Raw genomic sequence first — 20482 nt, forward strand, 5'->3', positions numbered from 1 at the left:
CGCTTTTGGACGAAATGTGTTTCAGACAATTTGGAGTAGATTTAGCAATGTCCGTCCGTCTGTCTGTCTGTCTGCCTGGTGCGCACGATAACTCTCGAACGGTTGAACCGATTTGGTCCAAAATTTGGCTTTCGTAATATTTTGTCCAAACTTAGTTTAAGTTGGGTTATATCGGCCCACTCCTTCCGGTACCTTCCCCACAAAAAAAAGTTCGAAAATGTTCGGAAATTTTGTGCGCACGAGAACTCTTGAAGGGAGTAGCCGATTTTGTCCATACTTTGCACATCGTGAATTTTCTATCAGACTCAGATGAGATTCCAATATGGACTCAATCGGTCCACGTTTTCGGGTACCTTTTATACAAAATTTCGGAAAAGTTGAGTTTAGGACCTGCTCTCGAATCGCTTTGGTTTTTGTTGTTTCAACTTGTATTCATGGCCCCCTATACGGAGGTACAAGTTTCATTAACCAAACCAAAACCATACTTCCTGAGAAAATAGCCAGAAAGGTTCAAAAAACCCTATGACCCCGTGTGTAGTGGTTGGAGCGCAAGATAACTCTCGAACGGACTCGACCGATTCGATCTTTCATAATATTTTGCCCAAACTTAGTTTAAGTTCGAAGATAAGCCATATCGGTTCACTCCTTCAGGTACCTCCCCCCAATAGTTCAAAAATTTTCGGAAAAATTGTGCGCACGATAACTCTTGAAGGGAAGGACCGATTTGGTCCATACTTTACGCACCCTAATGTATGTACCAGATGTTGATCAGGTTTGAATATGGACTATATTTGCCTATTCCTTCGGGTACCTCCCACACAAATTTTCGGACAAGTTCACTTTAAGACCTGCTCTCGAATCACTTTAATTTTTGTTGAAGCAACTTTCATTCGCTGCCTCAATTCCGACGGTAAAAGTTTTTCAGTGGTAAGTCCATACTTCTTGAGAAAACAACCCGAACGTTGTAAAACCCCCTATGGCACCATATATAGTAGCTGGAGAGCACAACAACTCTCAAACTGATAAACCCATTTGGTTCAAAATTTGGTCTTCGTCATATTTTGTCCAAACTTAATTTAACTTTTAAAATGGCCCATATCGGTCCTCTCCTTATGATACCTCCCCCACAAAAGTTCAACATTTCTGTCCAAGTGCAGTTTAGGGTCTGTTCTGAGATCGTTTGCAAATTTGTACCGATGATGTTTTTGTGGTCCTGTTTATAGCCATATTATGTTTTCCGTGGACAAGTCCATGCTTCCTGGCATACTGGTCCAACAGGTGTACGATAACAAACTGAAATGATTAGTGGGGGCGATATCTATGACTCTCAAAATAAGATCCACTTCCGTAATGATCTATGTCGGTCCAATCCCTCCTCCGCAAAACTTTTGAACTTTAATCCTAATCCCTATTTTTGTCGGCAAGTTCAAATGTCCCAAAAGTGCCACGAATTTCTGAAAAGACCCTAATTACATTCGATCTGTCCGTATATGAAAGTCCCAATTCACATAGGCTGAGGGTATATCTCTATCGGCAAAGCCGACTGATACTTTCTTACTTGTTTTATTCCCAATTTCTTTGTACCAATCTACACGAACCTTTTTTGAGCGATGAACCAATTTTGACGCATCTAGCCAGAAAAATCGATTTTTGCGGCATTGTGTTCATGCAATATCAAATGTTAGTTGGTAGAAGAAATGCCCAAGGGTGCCTTTATCTCACGGTATATAACATGACGATCTTGCATTATCCCTCACGGCCTTCGTATTTTGGCAAGTGTCGGCCACGATTGAATTCGTTAAACCAGTTTTTCATAGTCCTACAGGATGGTCCTTTATCGACATACAAAGATTTAATTTGATCGATGCATTCTTCTCGTATGTCAAACTGTCCTGAGTACGCTTAGGCTAAAAACTGTCAAACTTTCCAAAAAATGTCAAATGACGCCTGGCGGCACTGTGTGTTGCCTAGGCCTGAAAGTTTTCTAGTTCCCCTCGTATAACTATCTCCATAAGGCTGTTAAAAAGATCGCACGAAAGGCTTTTACTTGTCTGCATACTCGATGGGTACTAAACTTTTCAAAGGATTACTTTCTAATTCTAAAAAAGAGTCATTTACTCTTACAAATTCCCATTTCTTTAGCCGGAATATTGATCGTATTACCTCGTTTTGACTGGGTGAAATTCATTTTATACCATCTTGTGTGAATTGTTCCGTTGAATTTTGGTCTCAATACAACAGCAGACAAAGAGCACAGAAAATTAACTCCATTCCCAGCAAAACAACATCATAAAACGGTTTCAGCGGTGACAAACCCATCAGTTTATTTCAAAGCCTTTCGACAATTTATTTCTGAGCTATTTAAATTTTCTATACAACTCACAGTCAAACTCAATCATTGTCTCATGTTAGGTGTTGTTGTGATGTTGTACCAAATTCAACGTATCTCCGATATGATATATAGCCAGTCTGGACATTCTTTGCCAGAAATAGAATCAACCTGCCCAATCACACCTAGAACAAATAGATTTTCTTAAAGTCGTCATTTGTTAACCTCTCCTCTTTAAAGATCTCCTTATAGCTAAAAGTTTAAATTCGATATTCCCAATAATCTTTCGCAAACATCCTTGCGTAGGGTACACGAAAAATAGAATTTAAGAACAAAACTGGCCAAACTGCAACAAATCCACGCTCATAGAAAATTAAAAAAGAAACAAAAGAATAGAAGATTCTTAACAAAGAGACCTATCAAACAACAGCCGCTGCCAAATGTGTGAGGGCAATAAAACCAACAATTTTTGACTTGTGGCGGAAATTAAAGTTCAGACTACCACGAACACCACCACCCAACACATCCATCAAAAGAATGGAATGACAAAGCAAAAAAGAAAACAAAAAGTAATGGTTAACTTCAATGGTTGTTTTATTGCTTGTTGACACCTCGAATCTACAAAGAATGAAACATACACACACGTATATACTCTCTGTAGCCACTTCCAACGGCCGCCAATACCAATGCCAATATAAAATTATAAATTGTTTTGTTTACCGAATTTTGTCACTCGAATCACGAACCCACAAGAAAAGTTTTATATTGCAGCTGAAAATTTTTAAAAGTTCTTCCTCTTCAAGAATTGGAAATACAATTTTTCAAAACTCATGACTGAAGTTATCGCAAATATTTGTTTTGGCTATGAGCCATGGTAATAATTTGGCTATAAATATAATTGAATTTGTGTTAAGATTTTGGATATGGAGCAGGAAAACAAAGCTGTTGAAGAGGGCTTTCTCTTGATTGCTTTTGTTTGCTTGTGGTTTGGAGACCACAATATCTGTAGGAAAACAAACAACATTTATGTATGTATGTACATATGTAGGTATGAATGAATGAATTTAATTTAATATAAATGTGCCGAATAAAATAAATAAAATCTCCGTTCTTTGGGGAAATATAGTTGATTGCTACCGGACTCATTTTCATGTTACCAAAGTTGGAAATCCCAGTAAATATACGGGGTTATTGTGAATGATATACTCGTACAAGGCCGTTGACACATCAACGGTTGTATACGATTGAGGGGTGAGTGTCGCGATAAATGTCAGAGCTTCTACGATAATATTTTGTTATAAACGGAAGAAAAACGCACCCAGGAGCATATATCGTTTCAGATCACTAACCTGTCGAAACAAGGGTTTTGGTTGAAAATGGCGAATAACTAACAAATTGATACAAAACCAGAGCTGCACATTGGAAAGCCGCAATAAAAAACTTTTTAATTTGTTTATTCGACTTTGAAATTTACTTAAAAATCCACGCCTATGGAGCTGTAGAAAGCCTTTGAAATGTAGTTAAAAAATCCACGCCTATGGAGCTGTAGAAAGCCTTTGAAATGTAGTTAAAAAATCCACGCCTATGGAGCTGTAGAAAGCCTTTGAAATGTAGTTAAAAAATCCACGCCTATGGAGCTGTAGAAAGCCTTTGAAATGTAGTTAAAAAATCCACGCCTATGGAGCTGTAGAAAGCCTTTGAAATGTAGTTAAAAAATCCACGCCTATGGAGCTGTAGAAAGCCTTTGAAATGTAGTTAAAAAATCCACGCCTATGGAGCTGTAGAAAGCCTTTGAAATGTAGTTAAAAAATCCACGCCTATGGAGCTGTAGAAAGTCTTTGAAATGTAGTTAAAAAATCCACGCCTATGGAGCTGTAGAAAGCCTTTGAAATGTAGTTAAAAAATCCACGCCTATGGAGCTGTAGAAAGCCTTTGAAATGTAGTTAAAAAATCCACGCCTATGGAGCTGTAGAAAGCCTTTGAAATGTAGTTAAAAAATCCACGCCTATGGAGCTGTAGAAAGCCTTTGAAATGTAGTTAAAAAATCCACGCCTATGGAGCTGTAGAAAGCCTTTGAAATGTAGTTAAAAAATCCACGCCTATGGAGCTGTAGAAAGCCTTTGAAATGTAGTTAAAAAATCCACGCCTATGGAGCTGTAGAAAGCCTTTGAAATGTAGTTAAAAAATCCACGCCTATGGAGCTGTAGAAAGCCTTTGAAATGTAGTTAAAAAATCCACGCCTATGGAGCTGTAGAAAGCCTTTGAAATGTAGTTAAAAAATCCACGCCTATGGAGCTGTAGAAAGCCTTTGAAATGTAGTTAAAAAATCCACGCCTATGGAGCTGTAGAAAGCCTTTGAAATGTAGTTAAAAAATCCACGCCTATGGAGCTGTAGAAAGCCTTTGAAATGTAGTTAAAAAATCCACGCCTATGGAGCTGTAGAAAGCCTTTGAAATGTAGTTAAAAAATCCACGCCTATGGAGCTGTAGAAAGCCTTTGAAATGTAGTTAAAAAATCCACGCCTATGGAGCTGTAGAAAGCCTTTGAAATGTAGTTAAAAAATCCACGCCTATGGAGCTGTAGAAAGCCTTTGAAATGTAGTTAAAAAATCCACGCCTATGGAGCTGTAGAAAGCCTTTGAAATGTAGTTAAAAAATCCACGCCTATGGAGCTGTAGAAAGCCTTTGAAATGTAGTTAAAAAATCCACGCCTATGGAGCTGTAGAAAGCCTTTGAAATGTAGTTAAAAAATCCACGCCTATGGAGCTGTAGAAAGCCTTTGAAATGTAGTTAAAAAATCCACGCCTATGGAGCTGTAGAAAGCCTTTGAAATGTAGTTAAAAAATCCACGCCTATGGAGCTGTAGAAAGCCTTTGAAATGTAGTTAAAAAATCCACGCCTATGGAGCTGTAGAAAGCCTTTGAAATGTAGTTAAAAAATCCACGCCTATGGAGCTGTAGAAAGCCTTTGAAATGAGGTTAAAAAATCCACGCCTATGGAGCTGTAGAAAGCCTTTGAAATGTAGTTAAAAAATCCACGCCTATGGAGCTGTAGAAAGCCTTTGAAATGTAGTTAAAAAATCCACGCCTATGGAGCTGTAGAAAGCCTTTGAAATGTAGTTAAAAAATCCACGCCTATGGAGCTGTAGAAAGCCTTTGAAATGTAGTTAAAAAATCCACGCCTATGGAGCTGTAGAAAGCCTTTGAAATGTAGTTAAAAAATCCACGCCTATGGAGCTGTAGAAAGCCTTTGAAATGTAGTTAAAAAATCCACGCCTATGGAGCTGTAGAAAGCCTTTGAAATGTAGTTAAAAAATCCACGCCTATGGAGCTGTAGAAAGCCTTTGAAATGTAGTTAAAAAATCCACGCCTATGGAGCTGTAGAAAGCCTTTGAAATGTAGTTAAAAAATCCACGCCTATGGAGCTGTAGAAAGCCTTTGAAATGTAGTTAAAAAATCCACGCCTATGGAGCTGTAGAAAGCCTTTGAAATGTAGTTAAAAAATCCACGCCTATGGAGCTGTAGAAAGCCTTTGAAATGTAGTTAAAAAATCCACGCCTATGGAGCTGTAGAAAGCCTTTGAAATGTAGTTAAAAAATCCACGCCTATGGAGCTGTAGAAAGCCTTTGAAATGTAGTTAAAAAATCCACGCCTATGGAGCTGTAGAAAGCCTTTGAAATGTAGTTAAAAAATCCACGCCTATGGAGCTGTAGAAAGCCTTTGAAATGTAGTTAAAAAATCCACGCCTATGGAGCTGTAGAAAGCCTTTGAAATGTAGTTAAAAAATCCACGCCTATGGAGCTGTAGAAAGCCTTTGAAATGTAGTTAAAAAATCCACGCCTATGGAGCTGTAGAAAGCCTTTGAAATGTAGTTAAAAAATCCACGCCTATGGAGCTGTAGAAAGCCTTTGAAATGTAGTTAAAAAATCCACGCCTATGGAGCTGTAGAAAGCCTTTGAAATTTAGTTAAAAAATCCACGCCTATGGAGCTGTAGAAAGCCTTTGAAATGTAGTTAAAAAATCCACGCCTATGGAGCTGTAGAAAGCCTTTGAAATGTAGTTAAAAAATCCACGCCTATGGAGCTGTAGAAAGCCTTTGAAATGTAGTTAAAAAATCCACGCCTATGGAGCTGTAGAAAGCCTTTGAAATGTAGTTAAAAAATCCACGCCTATGGAGCTGTAGAAAGCCTTTGAAATGTAGTTAAAAAATCCACGCCTATGAAGCTGTAGAAAGCCTTTGAAATGTAGTTAAAAAATCCACGCCTATGGAGCTGTAGAAAGCCTTTGAAATGTAGTTAAAAAATCCACGCCTATGGAGCTGTAGAAAGCCTTTGAAATGTAGTTAAAAAATCCACGCCTATGGAGCTGTAGAAAGCCTTTGAAATGTAGTTAAAAAATCCACGCCTATGGAGCTGTAGAAAGCCTTTGAAATGTAGTTAAAAAATCCACGCCTATGGAGCTGTAGAAAGCCTTTGAAATGTAGTTAAAAAATCCACGCCTATGGAGCTGTAGAAAGCCTTTGAAATGTAGTTAAAAAATCCACGCCTATGGAGCTGTAGAAAGCCTTTGAAATGTAGTTAAAAAATCCACGCCTATGGAGCTGTAGAAAGCCTTTGAAATGTAGTTAAAAAATCCACGCCTATGGAGCTGTAGAAAGCCTTTGAAATGTAGTTAAAAAATCCACGCCTATGGAGCTGTAGAAAGCCTTTGAAATGTAGTTAAAAAATCCACGCCTATGGAGCTGTAGAAAGCCTTTGAAATGTAGTTAAAAAATCCACGCCTATGGAGCTGTAGAAAGCCTTTGAAATGTATTTAAAAAATCCACGCCTATGGAGCTGTAGAAAGCCTTTGAAATGTAGTTAAAAAATCCACGCCTATGGAGCTGTAGAAAGCCTTTGAAATGTAGTTAAAAAATCCACGCCTATGGAGCTGTAGAAAGCCTTTGAAATGTAGTTAAAAAATCCACGCCTATGGAGCTGTAGAAAGCCTTTGAAATGTAGTTAAAAAATCCACGCCTATGGAGCTGTAGAAAGCCTTTGAAATGTAGTTAAAAAATCCACGCCTATGGAGCTGTAGAAAGCCTTTGAAATGTAGTTAAAAAATCCACGCCTATGGAGCTGTAGAAAGCCTCTAAAATGTAGTTAAAAAATTCACGCCTATGGAGCTGTAGAAAGCCTTTGAAATGTAGTTAAAAAATCCACGCCTATGGAGCTGTAGAAAGCCTTTGAAATGTAGTTAAAAAATCCACGCCTATGGAGCTGTAGAAAGCCTTTGAAATGTAGTTAAAAAATCCACGCCTATGGAGCTGTAGAAAGCCTTTGAAATGTAGTTAAAAAATCCACGCCTATGGAGCTGTAGAAAGCCTTTGAAATGTAGTTAAAAAATCCACGCCTATGGAGCTGTAGAAAGCCTTTGAAATGTAGTTAAAAAATCCACGCCTATGGAGCTGTAGAAAGCCTTTGAAATGTAGTTAAAAAATCCACGCCTATGGAGCTGTAGAAAGCCTTTGAAATGTAGTTAAAAAATCCACGCCTATGGAGCTGTAGAAAGCCTTTGAAATGTAGTTAAAAAATCCACGCCTATGGAGCTGTAGAAAGCCTTTGAAATGTAGTTAAAAAATCCACGCCTATGGAGCTGTAGAAAGCCTTTGAAATGTAGTTAAAAAATCCACGCCTATGGAGCTGTAGAAAGCCTTTGAAATGTAGTTAAAAAATCCACGCCTATGGAGCTGTAGAAAGCCTTTGAAATGTAGTTAAAAAATCCACGCCTATGGAGCTGTAGAAAGCCTTTGAAATGTAGTTAAAAAATCCACGCCTATGGAGCTGTAGAAAGCCTTTGAAATATAGTTAAAAAATCCACGCCTATGGAGCTGTAGAAAGCCTTTGAAATGTATTTAAAAAATCCACGCCTATGGAGCTGTAGAAAGCCTTTGAAATGTAGTTAAAAAATCCACGCCTATGGAGCTGTAGAAAGCCTTTGAAATGTAGTTAAAAAATCCACGCCTATGGAGCTGTAGAAAGCCTTTGAAATGTAGTTAAAAAATCCACGCCTATGGAGCTGTAGAAAGCCTTTGAAATGTAGTTAAAAAATCCACGCCTATGGAGCTGTAGAAAGCCTTTGAAATGTAGTTAAAAAATCCACGCCTATGGAGCTGTAGAAAGCCTTTGAAATGTAGTTAAAAAATCCACGCCTATGGAGCTGTAGAAAGCCTTTGAAATGTAGTTAAAAAATCCACGCCTATGGAGCTGTAGAAAGCCTCTAAAATGTAGTTAAAAAATTCACGCCTATGGAGCTGTAGAAAGCCTTTGAAATGTAGTTAAAAAATCCACGCCTATGGAGCTGTAGAAAGCCTTTGAAGTGTAGTTAAAAAATCCACGCCTATGGAGCTGTAGAAAGCCTTTGAAATGTAGTTAAAAAATCCACGCCTATGGAGCTGTATAAAGCCTTTGAAGTGTAGTTAAAAAATCCACGCCTATGGAGCTGTAGAAAGCCTTTGAAATGTAGTTAAAAAATCCACGCCTATGTAGCTGTAGAAAGCCCTTGAAATGTAGTTAAAAAATCCACGCCTATGGAGCTGTGGAAAGCCTTTGAAATGTAGTTAAAAAATCCACGCCTATGGAGCTGTGGAAAGCCTTTGAAATGTAGTTAAAAATCCAAGCCTAGGGAGTTGTGGAATGCCTTTGGAATGTACTAAAAAAATCCAAGCCTAGGGAGTTGTGGAAAGCCTTTGGAATGTACTTAAAAAATCCAAGCCTAGGGAGTTGTGGAAAGCCTTTGGAATGTACTTAAAAAACCCACGCCTAAGAAATTGTAGAAAGCCTTTGAAATTTAGTTGAAACATCCACGCCTAAGAAATTGTAGAAAGCCTTTGAAATTTAGTTGAAACATCCACGCCTAAGAAATTGTGGAAGGCCTTTGAAATTTAGTTAAAATATCCACGCCTTTGGATTTGTTGAAAGCCTTTGAAATTTAGTTAAAATATCCACGCCTTTGGATTTGTTGAAAGCCTTTGAAATTTAGTTAAAATATCCACGCCTTTGGATTTGTTGAAAGCCTTTGAAATTTAGTTAAAATATCCACGCCTTTGGATTTGTTGAAAGCCTTTGAAATTTAGTTAAAATATCCACGCCTTTGGATTTGTTGAAAGCCTTTGAAATTTAGTTAAAATATCCACGCCTTTGGATTTGTTGAAAGCCTTTGAAATTTAGTTAAAAAATCCACGCCTTTGGATTTGTTGAAAGCCTTTGAAATTTAGTTAAAAAATCTACGCCTTTGGATTTGTTGAAAGCCTTTGAAATTTAGTTAAAATATCCACGCCTTTGGATTTGTTGAAAGCCTTTGAAATTTAGTTAAAATATCCACGCCTTTGGATTTGTTGAAAGCCTTTGAAATTTAGTTAAAATATCCACGCCTTTGGATTTGTTGAAAGCCTTTGAAATTTAGTTAAAATATCCACGCCTTTGGATTTGTTGAAAGCCTTTGAAATTTAGTTAAAATATCCACGCCTTTGTATTTGTTGAAAGCCTTTGAAATTTAGTTAAAAAATCCACGCCTTTGGATTTGTTGAAAGCCTTTGAAATTTAGTTAAAAAATCCACGCCTTTGAATTTGATGAAAGCCTTTGAAATTTAGTTTAAAAATCCACGCCTTTGAATTTGTTGAAAGCCTTTGAAATTAAGTTAAAAAATCCACGCCTTTGGATTTGTTGAAAGCCTTTGAAATTCAGTTAAAAAATCCACGCCTTTGGATTTGTTGAAAGCCTTTGAAATTTAGTTAAAAAATCCACGCCTTTGGATTTGTTGAAAGCCATTGAAATTTAGTTAAAAATTCCACGCCTCTGGATTTGTTGAAAGCTTTTGAAATCCAGTTAAAAATCCACGCCTATGAAGTTGTGGAAAGTCTTTGAAATTTAGTTAACAATCCAAGCCTATGGTGTTGAGGAAAGCTTTTGAAATTTAGTTTAAAAATCCACGCCTATGGAGTTGAGGAAAGGCTTTGAAATTTAGTTAAAAATCCACGCCTACGGATTTGTGGAAAGCCTTTGAAATTTAGTTGAAACATCCATGCCTATGGAGTTGTGGAAAGCCTTTGAAATTTAGTTGAAACATCCATGCCTATGGAGTTGTGGAAAGCCTTTGAAATTTGTTTAAAGGCATCACTACGACTTCTCATACAATTGGAATATTTCGTGAAAACTCTCAAACATTTTGCAATTTCCACTTCAACACATTAATAAATTTATTTTCTACTTTCAGGTGTTTTCCTCTTCTGTTGGCTGCCATTTTTCTCGTGCAACATCTTGGATGCCATGTGTTCAAAATTCGACAAAGATTGTAATCCCGGTGTAACAGCATTCATTTTCACCACCTGGTTGGGTTATATCAATAGCTTTGTAAATCCCATTATTTATACGATATTCAATCCTGAGTTTCGCAAAGCCTTTAAAAAGATCATGCATATAGGGTGATTAAAATTACAGTCGATTGGTGAAGATGCATGGAAATATGTCGAACAACAACAACAATATTTATATGACAACCATAACAACAATAACTGCTATAACAACCAAAAGAAGAAACAGAAACAGCATAATCATCATTATCTTCTTCAACATTATTACCATCATCATCATCATTGTAGCATAAGGAAGATGATGGTTATTACGACCATGGTATAATAATAAGGTATCTGCTCTTCATTTAGTTATTTAGGAAATAAATTGCCATATTTCATTTCGTTTTTTTTTTTATCATTTTTGGGTTCTACTCTTGCCCAGTAACAAGAAAAGAACAAACAACAAAAACAAAGTAAATAGAAAATGAATCCAAAATATGATAGTAAAACATGCAAAGGTGTACATATAATTTCTAAAATTAGTGTATCATGATTGCATTTAGTTTTGTATAGGCTGAGTTGAAGGGGAGGGAAGGTGGGTGTGAGTATTGAGGAGCTTACATTGCAATAATGTAACACTAAACTTTACATCAATGAAAGTCCCCCAACATTCATCCATCCACTCATCCTTCCCCATCCGGTAGAGGAGAAAGTATGTCGAAGTCGTCCACAGACTTACAAGGTATTTGTGCCAAAGAAAAGAATTGTAATGTTCAAAATATAAATCATTTCTAGATAACAGCATACAACAACAACAACACACCACAAACGGAAAGATATTGGAATCTTTTGTTTTGTAAGTATATTTGTAACTAAGTAGCATAAATGTAATAATAACTAGGTACTATATCACATACACATACTTACAAACCAACATATGAATATACATATACATACATATATTTATATAGAGAGAACAGAGAAGAAAAGTAAAATCAATAGGTTTAGCAAAATGTATAGCAATATTACAAACCGAAACAATACATACTCAATATTGTTATTCATATTATTATGTCTTATGTTCTAGTTAGCAAAAACAACAACAACTATAAAAATATGTTATGCAATTTTGTTGGTTTATTGTTGATTGCATTGAATCAATTTTGTTATTAAATCAAAATGGGTATTACCGTTTATGTGTGTACGTGTCTGTACATGGTACCGTATGATTAATGTCTTGACTTTTACAACTTCATTACGTTGCTTATACGCCACCCAGGTGGGAAGGTATTATGGAAAATGTGGTAATGCTATGTATGTATTTCATAATGAAGAATTTCAGAACGAAAATTAAGGTTTAACATTTTTAATACATCTTTAAGTAGAAAAGAAAGCCTAAGGGGAATTGTTATAAGACTTGCGTAGTAAATAAAACAACAGGTTAAAATGCCTTTTTGATATTTTATTGAAGCCAATTTGTGGCTTTCATCGGTGAGATTCCTCGATTTAATACAAATAAATACCCTTGAGCATTTCCATAAGAATTAATGTTCATACCGACATTTTTCGACATGTAGAACGTAATTTTATTATTGCAGAAATACACAGGAAAAATCGCCTTCTTTACGGGTATATTTGCCACCGTTGAAAATGTGTTTTTTCGGAAATGCTGTGTACAAGATGTATGTGCTTATTAGTGCAATGCGGTGGCGGTAGAAAGGGTGTTATGAGTTTGTTTTCTCAAAAATATTAGAAACACTGTGAAGTATTGGTCCTAGACGAAATCATTTTCAGATTCAGACAATTTGGAGTCGATTTTGACTTCTTCCTCCGTCTGTCTGGCTGGATGGATGATAATACTCTATCAGTTCGAGTACCGATTTGGTCCAAATGCTCAATTTTTCACAAACTTCCATCATAGAATGGAAAATATTATTAAGTTTATTTATTTTTTTCGTTTGGAATATATTGAAATAATCATTTGCGACCCTTTAACGTATATATATTCTCGATCAGCATAAAAAACTGAATCGAACTAGCTTCCGCAATTTGCACCGATAGTCTATCCTACACAGGCAGGCCATGCTCGAAAAAAATTTTGAAGCGAACAAGCTGTATTTTTACAAATTATAATTATTAAAACTCAGAAAGTATCAGTCAGCTGTGACGGAGATATACCCCCAAGCCAAAAAATATACCCCCCAACAAAAAAAAAAAAAAAAAAACAAACAACAACAACAAAACCAAACCAAATACAATAGTTATGACGTATATAAAATATATTGATTTTTTTTTTGATTGCTTAAACTGGAGTATTCCCCCAATGGCTTTACTTCATTTATTACTCTCTATTACAGAGAGTAATGTTTTTCAAAACGAACTGACAGTCTTGCAAAATTTTACTGGTCGCTACTAATATATAGATTTTTGTAAAATCTTTACGTACCGTAATTTGAGGCTACACCAAATCATTGGCTTATACCAAACATTTTCAGTAGACAAACTTCTTCATAAAGGACTTGAAATATTAAATTACATTAAACTAAGTTTGGAAGAAATTTTTGAAAAAGTTTTCGAGTTATCTTGCACAATAGCCATTTTAATATTGACCCGCAGAGTTTTGAAGATTTTGGACCATTATCTCAGGAAGTATTGACTTACTAAGGAAAAAATTCTACCGTTGCAAATGAGGCCGCTAGAACAACCTACTGAAAAAAGAATCAAGACGATGCGAGAGGGGCTCTTAAACTTCACTTTTTCCGAAATTTTTGTGAGAGGTACCCGAAGGAGTGGACTGAAATAGTCCATATTCTAACCTAATACATGACTAGATGAAATAATACGATGTGCAAAGTTTGTACCAATCAGAAACTCTCTGCGTCAGGTTTCATGGAGCTTTTAGGTTTATATCTCAGGAAGTATGGACTTGCGCAAGAAAAAATTTGTACCGTCGTATAGGGAGCCGAAAGTACAACCTACCGGAAAAAAATTAAAACGATCAGAGATGAGCTTTAAAAAATTCACTTTATCCAAATTTTGTGTACCCGAATGAGTGGGCGATATAGTCCATATTCGAGCCCGATATATCAGGAATGAATAATACAACGTACACAGTTTGGACCAAATAAACTGCTTCCTTCTAGAGTTATCGTTTACACTAGATTACAGAAAAAATTTAACTTTTGTGGGGGAGATACCTGAAGGAGTGGGCCGATATGGCCCATCTAAAAACTAAGTTTGGACAAAATACTACGATGCCCAAAATTTGGTTCGAATCGGTTGATCCATTCGAGAGTTATCGTGAGCACCAAGCCAGACAGACGGCCAAACAGAGAGACGAACGGACATGGCTAAATTGTCTGAAACTAATTTCAAACATAATTAAGTTCTAAAATCGTTATTTTTGGTCGTATCAAAGTGTATATATCCTTTTTAGCCTAAAGGTCGAGGGTATAATAAATTCCAACAAAAATTTAAATAAAGGCTCTTGTTTTGGTATAGCCCCCATATAGCGATAAATCCCAATTTTAGGTATTTTGATGACATTAGCTGCATTATTTGGCCAAACTACACGTTATTTGTCATTTGGGGTTCTCAGTGGTCACAACATTTCTCCACTAAAAAGTTTTGGTATAGCTCTCACAGAACAGTATCTCCCGATTTTCCCTATTTTGAGGGTTTTAGATACGACTGAGGTTCCCCGAGGTTCACTGCCAATATAGGTCCATATTTTGCTATGACCACGATATAACGGTACCGCCGATTTTCGATATTTTAAGAATGTCAGCTACATTTTGAGAGGCTCCCAGTGGTCACAAAGCTTATAAACCAAAAATGTTCAGGATAGGTAAATATGTTTATATGGCAGAATAAAATACAATTAAAAAAAAATTAAGTTTCAGTGTTTTATTTAGAAATTCACTTAAAACTAGGAAATAATTTGTCGCTTAGCCTCAATAAATATATTCTTTCTCATGATGGAATCTCAAAAATAAAACGCTTGCCGTTTAATTTTGCCACCATTTATAATTTAAATGCAACCGTTTTATTTGAGAGATTCCATCATGAGAAAGAATATATTTATTGAGGCTAAGTGACAAATTATTTCCTAGTTTTAAGTGCATTTCTTAATAAAACACTGAAACTTAATTTTATAATTTATATTTTATTTTTAACTTTTTAGTAAATACATTTTTTTGACCACTGAAAACAAAGTTATAATCAATTTAGGAAGAAATTTAGATAAAATCTTTAAAATGCCTCAAATCGTGTAGCACCGTTATATAAAGGCTATACCAAAACCTGGACTTATGCCCATAATTTTTGGTGGGGAAGTATCTGTACCATTGGGGACTCCAAATGACAAGTTAAAGCCAATTCTGGCTAAAAATGAAGATAAAATCCTTAAAACACTTGAAATCGGGTGGTACCACTATATGGAGTCTATATCAAAACCTGGACCTATGTCAACAATTTTTGGTGGAGAAATTTCTGTACCATTGGGGACTCCAAATGCCAAGTTACAACCAATTCGGCCTCAAAATGAAGATAAAATCCTCATAATACTTGAAATCGGATGGTACAGCTATAAGAGGGCTATACCAAAACCTGGACCTATGTTCACAACTTTGGTGGGGAAATGTCTGTATCATTGGAAATGACAGCTAATTCGGACAAAAATGAAGATAAAATCCTCAAAATACCTGAAATCGGGTGGTACCGCTATATGGGGGCTGTAGAAAAAAAATGTATTGTCATCCAAATCTGAAAAGTGTGCAAAGTTTTAGTTCGATTGGTCAACTGCAACAGTGTAGAAAATGAGTTACCAGAGTTGAAATGCAAGTTTACTACAACACCGTTAAAACACTGTAAAATGGACCAATCTCTGATTTAATTTCATATTCATGTATTGTCATCCAAATCTGAAAAGTGTGCAAAGTTTTAGTCCGATTGGTCAACTGCAACTGTGTCAAAATTGAGTTACCAGATTTGAAATGCAATTTAAATAAAACACCGTTAAAACACTATAAAATGGACCAATATTGGTTTTGATTACATATTCGAGTATTGTCATCTAAATCTGAAAAGTGTGCAAAGTTTCAGTTCAATTGGTCAACTGCAACTGTGTTAAAAATGAGTTACCAGATTTGAACTAAACGGACCAAAGCAAGTTAAATAAAACACTGTAAAAACTCAGAAAATATAGCCAACATTACTGAGGGGTATTTTGCAACCGTTGAAAATTTGATGTTACCTGCCCGGGAAATCGTACCCACGACCTCCAGCGTGCAAGGGATGTGTGCATACCATCGCACCACTGTTGCAGACCAGAAGAAACGTATGACCGTTGCCATGCCCAAGACATTGAAATTATTCTAGGCGATTTCAATGCGAAAATGGGAAAGGAGAATATCTTTGGCCCAGCAGTCGGGAAATTCAGTCTCCATGGTGAAGCATGTGACAATGGTAAGAGGCTTATAGACTTCGCAGCGGCAAAAAACATGGTAGTTAGCAGAACCAAATTTATGCATCTCGACATTTATTCAAAGTCAAATTGATCACGCTGTGACAGATGCAAGGCATTTATCGAGCGTGTTGGGTGTACGTTGGTTCCGACCACCACCTTGTTGCCGCAAATGTACGAACCCGATTAAACATAGCAAATAAAGTACGAGCGGGCACAATATGAAATTTAGACTTCGTAAGCTGCAATCGCAACAGAAAGCATATTACACTATGCTAGCCAGATTGCTTAATCAAAGCACTGCTCGTCCCGATAACATATCAATGTCAAAGTAGTACCCACTCCATGCAAACAGCCGCAAAATCCCTACTCTAGAGACCTCCACCAAAGAATCCATGGTATAACTAGGAGAGTTGTGCTGCTAGAGAAGAGAAAAGTGCGGCATATAGGGCTACTATACGAGTACAATCAGTAAAAACGAATAACGCAAGAGAAAGGCATCGGGAGAAAAAGTCTTTTCCACAGGAAATCGAGATAAATAAAAAAGCGGTGAAAAATTCGTGATGTACAGAATCCAGAATGAAGTCTGAAAGTTCTACCAAAAAGTGAAACATTAAACCGATGGCAAGGTAATTTGGTAACTGATACAGATAGTGTGCTCAGGATATGGAAAGAACGTTTTTCCAAACCTATAGTATCAAATACTAGGGAACACGACCAAGATGAAGTAAAGACAGCAATGAACCGACTGAAGAATAATAAGTCAGGAGGGGCGATGGTATTCCAGCCGAGATGTTCAAATCCCGAGGCGACATGCTTGTAAGGCGTAGACCACTCTTGTAGGAAGAACGCGTATCCAATTATTGGAAACTGAGCATCTTGTGTTCCATGTACGTTCAGAGGTATTTCAAGCCATGTCTGAATTTGGTATCCCCACATTGCTCAAACGGCTTTGTAAAATGACATTAACTGATACTCGGTAATAGGAAAGAACCTCTCCGAAAAGTTTAGTACCTAAGAGGTTTCAGAAAAAGAGACAGCTTTTTGTGTGACGTATTCATCATTCCAAGCACCTCAATCGACTGATGATCACATCGCGATATTTCTTGCATGCACATATTAGATTCGCATATAAACTCTATCGGTGCACTCCCTCGTGTACCTCCCGCCTAAAATTTTAACATATTTCATACCATGCTGTTTAGGAAGACGTATCGTTTTGAATTTTTTTCAACTGTTGCAATAAGTCAATTTTTTCATACTTCTTCAGATAATGGCCCAAAGACAAAAAAGCCTCTGCCGAAATCAACTGAAATGACTGATGAACACATTTCTATCATAATTTTAATTTCAAGCGTACATTCAGTTCAGGTTCCGTACATCGGTCGCAAAAGTTCAAGATTATCGCTTATGTGCACTTCAATGGCTGTTGAGGTTCGCTTTAAAATTTTTACCAAGGATACTGCTTCTGATCGTGTTAGCCAGGATATATGTAATGTTTTTTGTGGGGCATGCCCATGCTTCCTGACATAATGGTCCAAAATGTTTAAAAATCAAACCGTAATCATTAAAAATATATTGGGCCGCGCTATAGAGTGACTTATATTGGTCTGAAACATAAATCAAGAACGAAGATATACTATATAGGTTTTCGTTCCTCCAGCCAAATTTTGTCGTCTGGTATTTTACAATCTGGTATAATTCATTCTGGTTTCTCTACATCTGGCGTTTTTCATATTCACGTATAAGGGACCATAAAAACTTTGACCTGAGAAGTCAGTCTACTGACATAATATTAAAACCCATAATTGGAATTTCTCACCCACCAGAGCACATCGGTTGGGAATTAAGCTTGGGTTGTTACACACTTGCTTTGTTCCCGTACTTTTTTATTGGCAAAGCTAGCAAAATGTTCTTTGCCACATAAATTTATTCAAAATATACAGGAGCGGAAAAATTTCAAAACGAAGACTAAATACCAAATTTCAGCCATTTCGGTGTAAAATTGAGGCTACAACCTTCAAAACACCGAAAATTTGGATGTACGTTCTACGGGGACTATAAGAAGGCGTGGACGTATACCAAAAAGTTTCTGGGGAAAGGTTTCATACACACAGTGAAGACTATGTACCATTTCGGTGTGATAATGAGACCAAAACCTTAAAAATACTGAAAATCGGGTGGTACCGTTCTATGGGGGCTTTATGAAGGCGTGGACCTATACCGACAAATTTGGAACGTTAAATACCCCAAATGACGACTAAATACCAAATTTCAGCCATTTCGGTGGAAAATTGAAGCCGCAACCTTAAAAATACCGGAAATATTGAGGTACCGCTCTATGGGGGCCATACAAAGGCGTGGAACTATACGGACAAATTTCATATGGAACGTTTAATACCCAAAATGAAGACCAAATTTTAGCCATTTCGGTGAAATTTTAGGCCACAACCTTAAAAATACCGGAATAGGGAGGTATCGTTCTATGGAGGCCATACAAAGGCGTGGACCTATACGGACAAACTTCATATGGGACGTTTAATGAACACCAAATACCAAATTTCAGCCATTTCGGTGGAAATTTGAGGCCACATCCTTCAAAATACCGTAAATAGGGAGGTACCGTTCTATGGGGGCTATACTAAGGCGTGGAACTATACGGACGAATTTGTTATGGAACGTTTAATACCCCAAATGAATACCAAATACCAAATTTCAGCCATTTCGGTGGAAATTTGAGGCCACAACCTTCAAAATACCGCAAATCGGGAGGTACCGTTCTATGGGGGCTATATGAAGTCGTGGGCCTATGCCGACAAACTTCTGGGGGAAAGTTTTATACCCCCAACTAAGACGAAATACCAAATGTCAACCATTTCGGTGTGATAATGAAGCTAAAACCTTCAAAATACCGAAAATCGGGTGGTAGCGTTCTATGGGGGGGCTATATCAAACCGTGGACCGATATAGGCCATTTACAATACCAAACATCCTACGAGTAATAGAAACTTCTATTCCAAATTACAAAGCTCTATCTTTAAAATTGCTAGCTGTATCTTGATTTCAACAGACGAACGGACGCACAGTGGATCCACCCATTGGCCAAAAATAAAAAAATGAATGTCAAAATTTTGGTACAACATCTGGCAGCTCTGACAGCTATGTCATGGACCTTTTTAAAAATATATTAGTTTTTGTTTCATTCGAACGCGATCTTCTTAAGAATAGCTTCAAAAGTCAGAACATTTGACTAATATTTTTTATTGTGAGTACAACCAATATTTTAAGTGCAATTAAATATATTCAAAATATCGTGAAAATAATACGTATAGCAAAATATTATTGTGGGTTTTGAAGGAGGAGGTAATAGCTTAATTTTCATTAAAAAATAGTGGTTTAGCGTGTTGTGGAATTCTAGTTAGCTGCATATTTTCTTAGTGTATTTTGTAATGCCAATTCGATCATATACTTAAATTTGACCTAAGGTTTTAGTCATGATGCCCACCAGTGCTCACCTCGGGAATAATTTTCCAAAGTAGGTTATGGGTATAAGATTATTCAGTATTAAAATCAGCTGCCATCTAGTGCCAGACTATAAATGGTGGGTCGATGACTAAAGCTGCCCTAGAATAAGGTTTCTATGGATATATTAGCGTATAACTCTGTTATCTGACCACGTACATTAACATAATTGGCATCAGTGGCAAGATGAAGAAATCTTCTTCCAAATTAGTCTTACGTTGGCGGTACGTGCCTTCCAGGAAGAACATTATTAGATCTATATTAAAAATCTTACCAATTTTCAGACAAAAATATTGCTTTTTTAATCCGCTAAATTGGTTGGATTTTATGTTGTTTTGGAGATTGCTTTGTTTCCCCAAGCCTATTTTTGCATCATAAGATAATCGGGACCTTTGTTCATGTCAATTTGTATTAACAGCGTAAAACAATTCTTTCCGTATACCCCCTCCAGAGGGGAAAGGGGGGAGAATGCCACGCTCGTGGTTTCTTAAAACACTCTTCGCGGCAGCACAAAGCTGTAACCGGCGCATTGGCTTGATATTTACACTGGAAATATTTTTGGACACTTTCTCCATACAAGTGGATCCACTGTGGGACGGACAGACTGCATTGGTTATATCGACTTCGAATTAGACTCTGATCAAGAATATATATACTTTCAGGGTCTCCGATGAATATTTCGATGTGTTTCAAACGGAATGACTAATTTAATTATACCATCCATATTATGGTGGAGGGTATAAAAAGGATTCCGCACAAACCACCTTGATTTTTTTTTGTTTGGAAAAAATACTACGGAATGAAAAAAAACTAAAAATAAAATTTCTATTGCACCA

General features: G+C 36.7%; 1 protein-coding gene across 3 annotated transcripts in view; it reads left to right on the forward strand.

Annotated features, from left to right (window-relative positions):
* Dop2R (dopamine D2-like receptor) overlaps nucleotides 1-12889 on the forward strand; it is a 404223-nt gene extending 391334 nt beyond the window's left edge. For all 3 annotated transcript variants that reach the window (XM_073975073.1, XM_073975077.1, XM_073975074.1), the window contains one exon: nucleotides 10582-12889. In XM_073975073.1, coding sequence (XP_073831174.1) covers nucleotides 10582-10793 — 212 coding nt within the window. In that variant the 3' untranslated portion in view covers nucleotides 10794-12889. The remainder of the gene's footprint in view (nucleotides 1-10581) is intronic.
* The last annotated feature ends 7593 nt before the right edge of the window (nucleotides 12890-20482 follow it).

Source organism: Musca autumnalis, unplaced genomic scaffold (assembly GCF_047663935.1).
Source record: "Musca autumnalis isolate F117 unplaced genomic scaffold, ASM4766393v1 scaffold_3, whole genome shotgun sequence".
In the NCBI taxonomy this organism is placed as follows: domain Eukaryota; kingdom Metazoa; phylum Arthropoda; class Insecta; order Diptera; family Muscidae; genus Musca; species Musca autumnalis.